The sequence below is a fragment of the Podarcis erhardii genome (genome assembly GCF_964252035.2).
Source record: "Podarcis erhardii genome assembly, chromosome: 1".
In the NCBI taxonomy this organism is placed as follows: Eukaryota; Metazoa; Chordata; class Lepidosauria; order Squamata; family Lacertidae; genus Podarcis; species Podarcis erhardii.
In genome coordinates this window covers 135870903-135883133 of record NC_138497.1, presented here as the reverse complement: position 1 = coordinate 135883133, position 12231 = coordinate 135870903, and the positions used below count along the sequence as shown (strand labels likewise).

At 41.7% G+C, this 12231-nt stretch overlaps 1 protein-coding gene across 6 annotated transcripts in view; it reads left to right on the top strand.

Moving 5' to 3' along the window:
- The window catches only part of HDAC4 (histone deacetylase 4), a 115993-nt gene that overhangs the window by 64719 nt on the left and 39043 nt on the right, over positions 1-12231 (top strand). For 4 of the 6 annotated variants that reach the window (XM_081861861.1, XM_081861858.1, XM_081861863.1 and 1 more), the window contains 5 exons: positions 979-1091; positions 5422-5538; positions 5636-5834; positions 7790-8028; positions 10859-11113. In XM_081861861.1, the coding sequence (XP_081717987.1) occupies positions 979-1091; positions 5422-5538; positions 5636-5834; positions 7790-8028; positions 10859-11113 (923 nt within the window). The remainder of the gene's footprint in view (positions 1-978; positions 1092-5421; positions 5539-5635; positions 5835-7789; positions 8029-10858; positions 11114-12231) is intronic. The other 2 variants (XM_081861862.1, XM_081861859.1) reach the window with 1 other exon arrangement.

Genomic DNA, 12231 nt, shown 5'->3' with positions numbered 1-12231 from the left:
CTGACCTAGCCACTGTGATCCATGCGACGGTCACCTCCAGACTGGATTATTGTAACTCGCTCTACGTGGGGCTGCCCTTGAGACTGACCCAGAAACTCCAACGGGTGCAGAATGCCGCAGCGAGACTCCTTACGGGGTCTTCGCTTAGAGATCACATTCATCCGGTGCTATACAAGCTGCACTGGCTCCCGGTGGAGTACAGGATCAGGTTTAAGGTGCTGGTTTTAACCTTCAAAGCCCTATACGGCCTAGGGCCCTCGTACCTACGGGACCGCCTCTCCTGGTATGCCCCACAGAGGAACTTACGGTCTTCAAATAAAAACACCTTGAAGGTCCCAAGCCACAGAGAGGTTAGGCTGGCCTCAACCAGAGCCAGGGCTTTTTCGGCTGCGGCTCCAACCTGGTGGAACGCTCTGTCACAAGAGACAAGGGCCCTGCAGGACTTGACATCTTTCCGCAGGGCCTGCAAGACAGAGCTGTTCCACCTGGCCTTTTGTTAGGGCGCAGCCTGACTCCCTCCTTTGGCAATCTTTTCAAGACTTTAGCTTATGGTTGCCATTAATTTTGTTTTTAACTCATTTTTATAATGTTTTATAATGTTGTATTGTTTTAGTGTTGTTAGCCGCCCTGAGCCCGGCTTCGGCTGGGGAGGGCGGGATATAAATAAAATTTATTATTATTATTATTATTGGATGGTATATCTTGACATGCCATTGTTTAATATGAACTCTTTCTGTAGCTTTTTGATATAATGATAATTCTTACCATAAATTGTCAATTACTTTATAGACTTGTAATTGTATAATTAATTCTGTACAATCTTGTGTGTATTTGGAATATTTGCAGAGTTATGTTAAAAAAAATCCAGTTAATTTGTTAAGTTTGTTGAGTTTTAGTGGAAATGCTGAGAAAATCCTGTTATTTTGTAATATGATTGCATGACAGTGGCATTAATAAATGGTTTTCAATGTGTTTTAGACTCTGCGTGCAACAGTGCTCCTGGATCTGGCCCTAGTTCTCCAAATAATAGTTCCAGTAACATAAGCACTGAGAATGGCATTACTGGATCAGTTGCAAATCTTCAGGCAGAGGTAAAATACATTGCTTTGCACATTTGTATTTCTTTCTACAGTACACTAACTTGCATTATAGATTATGGAGTGCAAAGTATTTTACTTTAGATGTCACAATTTTTTAAGAATAGACTGTAAATAGAAAATGTGAAAAACCTAAGTATGCTTCCATTTTTGTCACAGTGAGTCAATATTTACAGATTTTGCCTGTGAAGGGAAAGTTGTATAATCACCAAAGTTCTGAAAAGTATGTTAAAAAAAAAAGATTGAATACAAAAACTGGTAAAAAATGCACTGTTTGCAGTGTTATTTAAACTGTGCATGCAGCTTAAACTATGCATACCCATTTTTATTATTGGGTATTTCCATTTTTCAAATATTTGTCACCTTTCCAGATAAATATTCACAGTATGACTTGTTCAATCACCTTACTTCAGGTCATGCTCCACCAGTTATGGGGAACCTTTGGCCCTACAGATATTGCTGAAGTGCAGCTGCCATCATCGCTAGGCCACTGGCCACGCTTGCTAGGCCTGATGGCAGTGGTAGTTGAGCAACATCTGGAAGACCAGATGTTCTCCACGCTCCCCAAGCTGAAATGAGTCCAAATTAGATATGGGTTGCATGCCCCTCCCCATTCTCCTGTGCAGCTAAGAGAAACTCTTCAATAGACTTTACTTTGCTTTCTAGTCTTGGCTATTTGCAAACTTGGGCTCATAGTTTATCACTAACTGTTCAGTTTCAAAACAAGCTATCCTTAAGCCCCTGGTCATGAAGCTGACTTGCTTTGAACTAAGTAGTTTAAACCATGAACCAAGGTTCACATGCAACAGAAGAGCCAAAATTAGTGGAAAAAAAGTAAAGGCACCCAGAGAAGGATCTCAGGATGAACATGGTAAATGGCAAACTAATCTGGAGATGGACACATTCCACAGGTGGTATTTTTAAAATAGTATATGTTGTGTTTATGTATTGCCTTTCTGCCAAGGCACCAAAGGGGCTTTACAGTTTTAAAATACTAAAACAAATGTTATAAGATGTGGAATTTGTATGCATTTCCTGGCCCTGGATGCTAGGTGGAGATAATAGTCTTTTTTATGGACCACCATCCAGGAGAAATACTCTTCAGGTGAGACCCAGGTGAGACTGGCCTAAGCCAGTCTTGTCAGTGGTCAGGGATTATTTTCCACAAAGAAGTCCTTTAGAGATAAAACTCACTATAAGAAACAGAATGATAGGATGATGAGTATCATAGTTCATCAGTATCTGAAGAACCACAGGTTATCTGTCCCTTCCATAATCAATAGTATCAAGACCACTGAGGTGTTCAGGATGGTGAGCCAGGTTGCACTTGCCCTGTCACTCTTCCAACATAGATTATCAAGCAGGAGAACCAAAACAGATTGTGTGCCAAAACCAGACCTGAACCCAGATTGAAATGTATCCAGATAAGGATTCTCTTTCAAAAGTGGGCACAACACCCTTGCCCAAGAAGGGGATATTAGAGACCAGACAATATAATCCTCATTACCCAGGGATGACACTTCCAGGAGTAGCCTCACAGTCACATCTTGAAAGGCAGCTTGGTCTTGTTCCCTCTTGTAAAGATGCATTCACCACTTCCTGGACTCAACCAGTCAACCTCTTCCTGTCAGCTGTAAGATGTAAATAGTGAGCAATATAAATAGTGGGCTGTGTGCCTCGCAACACCTTTACTACACTGCTATTATATCTAACTCCTCGAAAGATTCCATCAACGGTGTCTCCAAAAATTTTTACACATCTCTTGGGAAGACAGGCAAACTAATATCAGTGTATTGGAAGAAGCAAAGATCACTAGTGTCAAAGCAATGATTCTTCAACATCAACTTCGTTGGACTGGTCATGTTGTACAAATGCCTGATGATTGTCTTCCAAAGCAACTACTCTATTCCGAACTTAAAAAGGGAAAGCGTAATGCTGATGGTCAACAAAAGCGGTTTAAAGACTGTGTCTCAAGGCAAATTTTTAAAAATGTAGTATAAACACCAACGATTGGGAAACAGTTGCCTGTGAGCACTCCAGTTGGAGAAGACACTCAAACTCAGGACAGGACGCAAGGGCTAAGAGGAAGGCACGCTTGGCAAATCCACATCGTGATCAACTCCCGCCCGGAATCCAATGTCCCCACTGTGGAAGGACGTGTGGATCCAGAATTGGCCTCCACAGTCACTTACGGACTCACTGTTAAGACCATATTCATGGAAGACAATTTTACTCTGCTACAATTGATCGCCAAAGATTGTTGTTGACATTTATATACCGCCCTTCATCTGAGAATCACGGAGCAGTCAAAACGGATATGCTTTATTTTATCAAAATATTTAGCAGACATGTTGCATCATGTCTATGAGGGTTCTTTCACTTTTCTCTGTGGGCCAAACAGGCCCTGAAGAGCTTGGAAGCACTCCATTGGGTGGCAGTGGCATCCTTAGGAGAGAATAGTAAAGGTGAGGTCCTCTTTCTTCTCTGCCATTACTGCCACTGAGTACTCTTGATAATGGACTTTTACATATGTTTGGTCTAAGTTGTATATAACAAATAGGTATTGTCTGTGAACTACAATATATTAAAAACCATAGCTATGTTTTTACAGAAACTGAAGCTCTATCTTTAAAACATAACATTCCATCAATGTTTTTTTACTAGTATTCTGACACAGAAATTAATGAACATGAAGCAGATCATACACATGAAGTTGCTTTTGGCATCAATTACAGATTGTATTTCAGCTTGCCCAACACATTAAAATTGGTGCTATTAGACTTACATTTCACACAGTACTTCATAAAATTGCAATTACTGTGAAAAGTGTTAAGGTTGTAACACCTGCTGGTTATGCTGGGAGCCAATCATTAAAGCATTTTTCATGAGAAATAGTATTAAGCTTCTGGTCAGAAGAGCACTGAGATGAAAATGGTCTGAAATACACACAAATGTAATTACAAAAGTGTTCAAGAGATGTATTGTTGAATAGATGATAGTAAAGTAAAGATGATGACTTGCTACTGGGTGAAATCAACAAATTTGTTTAGAAACTCTTTAGCCATACTCAGTGCTGCAAAGGTTGGCATTTCTCCCCCTATAATTATCTTTTTACTGTGCACTGAGAGCAGGCTTATACATATCTGCTTGTTTGAAATGTATGATTAGTAATCAAATGTCACAAATTTATTTCATATTCTCCATTAATCAAGCCCACATCTTTTTAGTGATGGTTCAAGGCCAGTGGAATTTTATGATTTTAAAATTAAATCCAATAGATTTAGTTTAGTAATATAACCTAGCATTATAATATAATAATATGAATAAAAATCAAGGCTGGCTTCAGTGAATGATATGGATCTTCACCCCTTTTCCTACCCCAGCACTTGAGTACTTCTAAATGCACCAGGGTTTTCTTCCTCAGCTTCCTTGATACCTGACAGGCTGCTCTCAATGGCTTACCTTTAGGTAAACTTGTTGCAGTGTGGTAACAAAGATTGCCTCCACAAAGAGGGAGCAGAAAAGCCTCTTGGTGCACACAGAGGCAACCTTTTGCTAACTTCAGATTCAAATTAGTAGGTGATTAATATTAAAATTCCTTCTAATAGTTTTTTTACAACGTATTTGTGTAAATCTATTAATTTGTAATCAACAACTGTCCCCCCCCCCCCTAAAGTTTAGTAGCTGCTATTGCAAACAGTGGATAGTTATATGGAAACAAGCTAATCTCACATGTCTATGTGTTGTTGTGTTCCTAAGTATTTGGGATAAAAATCACTGACTTGAGTGATAAGTATATTGGTGCAACCTGCAAGGTATACAGTTGTACCTTGGAAGTCAAACAGCTTAGTTCTCAAACGTTTTGGCTCCCGAATGCCGTAAACCTGGAAGTGACTGTTCTGGTTTGTGCACTGTTTTTGGAAGCCAAACGTCTGACGGGGCTTCCACGACTTCCGAATGGCTGCAAGAGCTTCCTGCAGCCAATCAGAAGCCATGCTTTGGTTTCTGGGTTCTGTTCGACTTCCAAGGTACGACTGTAGATGATTTTGCCTACAATTAGATAAACTGTACATTCCTTCAGTGTCATGCAGCAATTTTGTCTTAAAATGTATATTTAGCCTTATGATTATAATCCTATTCCCTCTAGGTGCATTGTGCTTTGAGGAAGATTCAGTACAGTTTGATCACCAGTAATTCCAATTCCAATTCAGTTGCCCTTGCATTTAATGTTACGTTCCTTGACAGACTGATAATGATGATAGATGAAGTGTGTGGTTCTTGTGTTGTCCTTTCTTCTGAGGCAACCATTTCCCCCCCTTTTCAGACCAACCTGGCTCATAGACTTGTGAATCGTGAAGGCTCAGTAACGCAGCTTCCTTTGTACACATCTCCCTCCTTGCCAAATATAACGTTAGGACTACCTGCAACTGCCCCATCCAGTGTAAGTGATGTTTAATGCAAAGTTTTTTTGGGGGGGTTGTTTGTTTGTTACATTAACTGTTCATCAGCTCAATGTATTACCAGTTATATGCTTGCAGGGGGGATCAGGACAGCAGGACGCTGAAAGACTTGCTATTCCACCCTTACAACAACGAATCTCCTTGTTTCCTGGCACCCACCTCACTCCTTATTTGAGCAGTTCTGCAGTGGAAAGGGATGGGGGAACTGCACACAACCCTCTTCTTCAACACATGGTCTTACTGGAACAACCAACTGCACAAAACCCCTTAGTCCCAGGTGAGCACAACCAGAGTTTTACTGAAAAAGCATGAGTGCGTTCCTCAGGGTCCGTGCCAAAAGCCAAAGGCTAGCTGCAGATATACACATCTCAACTTAATAAACTGAGATATGTACAAACCTTGTGCCAGTGTGCGCTGACCTCTCACTGCCCCTTTCTTTTCTCACTGTGCTGTGATTGAAGTTTTCCTGGGTTAATTAATCATAGTTTCCCATTGCATCTAAATTTGGGGCCTATGATTACAGAATCTGAAACCACAGTTTGGAGTTGGTCTTTCTCATCCTGATTTATCCAATCCCGACTACAGTTCCTTGATTTCGATGCAGTGAGAAAATCTATAGTTAGCACATTCATGAAGACTTCAGTTACAGCATGTCAGGAAAGAAGGAGACAAGGGTTTGTACAAGGATGGAGTGCCCATTTTTTGTCTCTCAGCATATTATCTCAGACCAAAGTGTGATAAGTTAAGAGAATACAGATAATGACTACACAAAGGAAATAATTTGTGTCCATGTGGATGTGGAAAGGAGAGATTAGGGTGAACACAAACTGGCTTGAAAGAGGAGCATAATAAAAAGTGCCCGGAGTTCCCCCTGCCAAGGGTTGATGGGATCCTGCCGCTGATGGGCTGTGCAAGTGATGACGTGAGCACTGACTGCAGTGATAGCTGTGTTAAGGCGCACCAGACAACATCAGCGAGCAAGTGCCATTTTAATTTCTTCCAGTGCCCCAGATGCAGCATCACTCTGAAGTGACACTGTGTCCAGGAGGGTTGGGGAGGAGTTAAAATGATAACTTACTGCATTGGTATGGTGCTTCTCTCAGTACTTTGAAGCATTGGAAATACTGAAGGACTCAACATGGCTCAGTGAAGGTTGACTACCTGCACCTGCAGGTTGACCCCATTCTGTATATCTACATCTATTTCTGTATCCATATCCTGCCTGCTGCTAAGAGGAATATCACGGAGGAGCAGTGAGCAAGCAAACCACTATTTTACTGCCATCACCCATGCCACTGGTGTAATGTTGCACCACAGTGTGCTATATCAGGAACAGATCAAAATGAAAGCTTACTGTAGGTGTGCAGTGCTCCTTTCAATCGCCAGCCAGCCAGGTGCCCAGGCCTTGGGGCTCCGGCATTTGCTTGAGAATGCCACGTGCTGACAATGAACTATTTTGCTGTTGGTCAATTGCACTGAGTTACGTTGAGTTCTAGTGCTGTAAAGGATGGCAAGAACTTTCTCTCTCCCCACTATCTGCATACAGTCAAACACCATTCTGCATCCTCCTCTGCCCACTTCGGCGATCGTCCGCGGCAAACCCGGAAGTACCGGAATGGGTTACTTCTGGGTTCGCCACTTGTGCATGCTCAGAAGTGCTAAATTGCGCCACATGCTTGTGCAGATGCGGCGCTTCGACGTGCATCATTTTTGGCTTGCGGACAGGCCTCCCGAATGGATCCCGTCTGCAAAATGAGGTTTGACTGTACTGTTTTATCAATTGGCCATTTTTCATGTTCTCCCCACACTAATGAAAAATGTTGAGCTTCCTGCTCTGGAATTCAGTGCCCATACTGTACAGTACACAAATAGTAAACTGTGTGAATAGAAGCCAGACACATTGGGGTGTCTGCAGGTTGGAAATATGCTGATTAACGACACTTGTGATGGAGTGTGACAGCACTTGTCTTTAGGGAAAAAAGGTCTCCAGGACAGCTCTCACTTATTCCTCATATTGCTGTCTAGCTAATCTTGACTCTGAGTCAACATCAAACTGTGTCTCATTGTTTATCTTCATCTCTGTTGTTTTAAAAACCTTTCAGCAGCATGACATAACACGGTGGCTGGCTTAATAGCACACGTTCTTACCGTGTGAGTTACTCAAAAGCTATTTTCTCCCTTCCTCTTTTCTTCTTTCTTCTTCTCCGCTGTTTTCCTCCATATTATCTTCAGACTGGTTTTTTTCAGGGCTTGGGGCACTGCCCCTCCATGCGCAGTCCCTGGTGGGCACAGATCGACTCTCTCCCTCCATACACAAACTGCGGCAACACCGCCCTTTGGGGCGCACACAGTCTGCTCCTCTTCCCCAGAATGCACAGGCCCTCCAGCAATTAGTGATCCAGCAACAACATCAGCAGTTCCTGGAAAAACACAAACAGCAATTTCAGCAGCAGCAGCTGCACATTAACAAGGTAGGTATGCTGGTTGCTGGCTCTTACTCATGCAATTTTAATGCCCCCGTTTTTAAATGTTTTTTTGCTCTAATATGTACTGCTTATAATTATGTAATGTCAATTTGTCTTCATCCTTGGGATTGCTTACTGTTAGGATCAACGTAGAAAACATAGGGGGAAATTAGACATTAGAAATGTGTACAAAATTGGCTTCCTAAAACTAAGTAGTTGGAAATGAAAAGGATTCTATTGAAAGTCACTTATTTGAGTGAAGTGTGTATGTTTCCTTAATTCATTCACCAGAATACCATTCTGTGTGAAAGGAATTGTTCTCAATACTGAATTAGCACCTGGGAACCTTGAATTCTATTCACAGCTGAAAGCCTGACAGACTCCTTCTTCTTAAGGCCACTTGCTGCTCACTTTCTTTCCCTCTCCTCCTAAAAGGATTCTGTATATTGACTATTAATATTTATGAGGTATGTGAAGGCTGAAAGAATTATGTAAGTGTTTAATGTCTAAAATTCCAAGAACCTTTTGAGAGAGTAAGCTGATAAGCTTATTTCCAAATGGACATATAATTCATGAACATCCTGATTTTAGGTGTGTGTTTATTCCCCATCCCACCTCTCTCTCCATGCCTTACTATAAGCATCTTACAGTTGGAGTGAAATCAGTAACCAGATTGGCTTTCAAACCGTTGTGGTTTCATTTATGATAGATAGATTATTGCTGTTCTTTGATTAAAACCACCACAAGAATGAGTTATATTGGCCTAAAGCTTTGGCTGCTTGTGTAAATTTTTTTCCAGTGAGAAAAGGAGAGACAATGGGGGGGGGGGGGTAAAGCACTTTGTTTATAGAACAGAGCAAGACAAGATGATTACACAAGCCACTGACGTCATTTTTGTACTTCTGGAAATATGCCACTGCTATGCATGTGCCAGACCTGGACTTCATTCAAATTAGCATACTGATGTAGTTTAGAGCTATTATTTCCATGGAGATTTCATTTGCTGTTCTACAAACATACTTTGTGAAGCAAAGCTTAAAATTAGGGTTATTAGAAGACATGGGTGATGCAATCTCTTTGAAAGTAAATATACTGCAGTTCATTTGTGTCAGTTTTAAAGATCCTATTGCTAGTATTGCAACAAAATATGTGTTAAAAGATTTCATTTATTCAAGCTTGAATGCAGACTTTCCTGGAATCAGATTTATTATTTCTAGGCAGACTATCTTTTCCCCCCTCTCAGTAGCTTAAAACCTGGATTTAGACTGTTGATTATCTCAATTTCAGGCTTCAACGGACAGTTCCCAGTGTTTCAATGTTTTACAATAGCAGAAATCTCTCAGTCTGCTAGTTTTGTCTTATAGCAGAGAACCTTAACACTGTACCATCATAGCTGTGTGCAGTTGCTTGCTGTGTGGGTTAGGTCCTGTCCCATAATTACGTTGAAAATAACTAAGAACCCATTTAAAACAAATGTTCCAAGGGAAGAGTAGAAATGCATATGAAGCTGACCAAGGTCCTTTGGCGATGGAATTCAGGCATCTCATTATCTGTGATACTATGGCCAGAGGAGAAAGCTGCTGGCCTGCTTTCTCTTACGCTTTAATGTCACAGTTGAACTAGCCAAAGGATAGCATTGAAGTTACTGGGTCAGTAGGATTGGGTGACACGCGAGCCAAAAATGTTACACCTGGCACTAGTTCCCTTAAATCTTCTGTCTCTGGCCTGACTCCTTGGTGTGAACAAATGGTCACATAGATGGTCACTAACTGCCCCCCCCCCCCCGCTTAATAATCTGGCTGCCCTGCCACTTGACTGTTTGTAGGTCCACCGCTCTAACCACTACACCACACTGGCTCTCAAAAACTCAGGCTTGTGCTTCGTTTCAGTGGGTGAGCGATTTTTGGTATCTCTCCCCCCCCCCAACAATCAAGTGGCCAGTCGCTGCTTAAAAACTCGCAGAAACCACCTATCAGCTCCCCGATTGCCACCAGCGGCCACCAATCACGTTCCCGCTTGCTGCGACAAGGGCAGCTGTCTATTGGCTGTCGCATTGGCAAGCAGGAGGGCTAATGGCGGTGATCAGGCAGCTGCAACACAAGTGGTTGTGTGCTGCGTTCTGGCGGGTGAGCGATTTTCGGCATTCCCCCCAAATAATCCTCTCCCAAAGCTCAAGCCCCCTATTTTCTAAATTTTGAGGCCCCCAAGATACACAGTGGTTTGGATGCAAAGTGTCCAACAGAGTGGAAAGGTAGGAGAGATCTGCAACTCACCCAAGGAGACTGTTTGGGCCATGGCAAGATCTGTGTCCATGTGCTAAATCTGATTGTATGGCGTAGAGCTGGGCACCAGATGTGACCTAATCACAAATCAAATCAAGCCAGCTTGGTTTGACCCTGGATTTGTCAGTCCTGGGTCTGATCAGCTACACCTGGAGCAATGCAGGCTTATCAGAGGGAAGGGGGAGTCTGGTGGTGAGTGGGGGAGGGGGGAGAAGACATGCTAAGAGCACGTCTGTGTCTCTTTCTCAGTGTCACCTGAACACAGGAGGCGTTTACACCCTAATTAAAGGCTATGAAATCATTTGAGGGCCTGAGTGGTTAAATGAAACAATTGTGAAAATGAGCAAGCTATCGTGTTATTCCTTTGCTTAAAATATATCACATGGATATGGTTTAGGAATTTAGAGTTTGTTATAAGAAGTAAACAGGTTATAAATGGCAGGAAAACTTACTTTTCTCCCATACTTTACAATTGCAAACGGTTTCTTTGATTAGACTTTGCTTTGACTCTTGAGGTCACACTTTTAGTGGTAAAATTTGAGGAATGTTTTCAGATTATGCCAAAATCCAATGAGTCTTCCCGCCAGCATGAAAGCCATCCTGAAGAGACTGAAGAAGAACTGCGAGAACACCAGGCATTTTTAGAAGACCCATATATTGAGCGGATATCAAACCAAAAGGAAGTCCAAGGGTTGGCCAGTATGGTCCAGGTGAAGCAAGAACCTGTTGAGAGCGATGAAGATGGAGAGTTGCCACAAGAACTAGAACCAGGGCAGAGGCAAGCTGAGCAGGAGTTGCTATTCAGACAGGTAAGACATAGTGCAATAAATGGCAGCATGCTAATATTACTTGATGAAAATATTCTGGAGGTTTGTATGTTTGTTTGCTGTTCTGAATGGAGATAAACCACATAAAAGACATTTAATAATTGAAACAAAGGTGATTTTGTATAGACGTTTTAAAAAGAGGCAGAAGCACTGCTTGTGCAAATGACTTCATCTGGTTTCATCTGAGAAATGTAGGAAAAGGAAGTGATGGACATATTTTCTTTCTCCTTCCTCTGTATTTGCATCATATACAGGCACTCATATTTAATATTTACCGTATTCAGGAAGTGTGACCCCTCATGACTGAATCATTTTTATGAAAAGGTAAAGGATGTGCATGGGCTGTCAACCTGTAGTTCATGCCCATTGAGACAAATCTGTGCCCTAACATGAATCATTATTGCGTATAATTGAGTTTATAGTGACTGAACGGCTCTGAATTTTCTCAGTGTTAGAAGCGGTGTCACAGGAAAGAACTCTGCCTTACACTGAAATGCAAGTTTATTTCGCAGAGTGATCATTCACCTTTCCATACACAGGATGATTCTTAAGCCCAATAAGAAGCTTGGGACTGATTTTAATTTCTCAGACCTTATGCTTTTTACTTTTTCTCTTTCTTGCTATCTGTTGAGATCTGTTCTTCTCTGTCACATCTCTTTCCCATACTCCTTATTTTGCCATTTTTCTCCAGTTGCTGTACTTTGTCCTTCTCTTTCTCCACTCAAAAAAATGAGAGGGATTTGCTGCTTGTGTCCCACCAGTCTTGGACTATTTATCTTTATTATTATCTGAGATTTTTTTCCCTGCTGCTTCTTCCTCTTTCTTCTCCTCTTTAGAAAGGTTGGTGATAAGGTAATTAATTCAGCTGCCATTTAAAAACAAGACCGCATCCATAAACAAAATGTTAACAGGATATATGAGTGGTACCCATTTGTCTGAATACTCTTTTTAAGGGAACACTGGTAAAAGGCTTAACATGTGAAGTGGTGCAGCAATAAAACTGCTAGCACATTTGCAAAGCTAAGCAGGATCTGGTATGGTTTCAAATTGGATGGTGGGCCACATGTTGCAATTCCTTCATTGGACGAGATCAGCCTTTC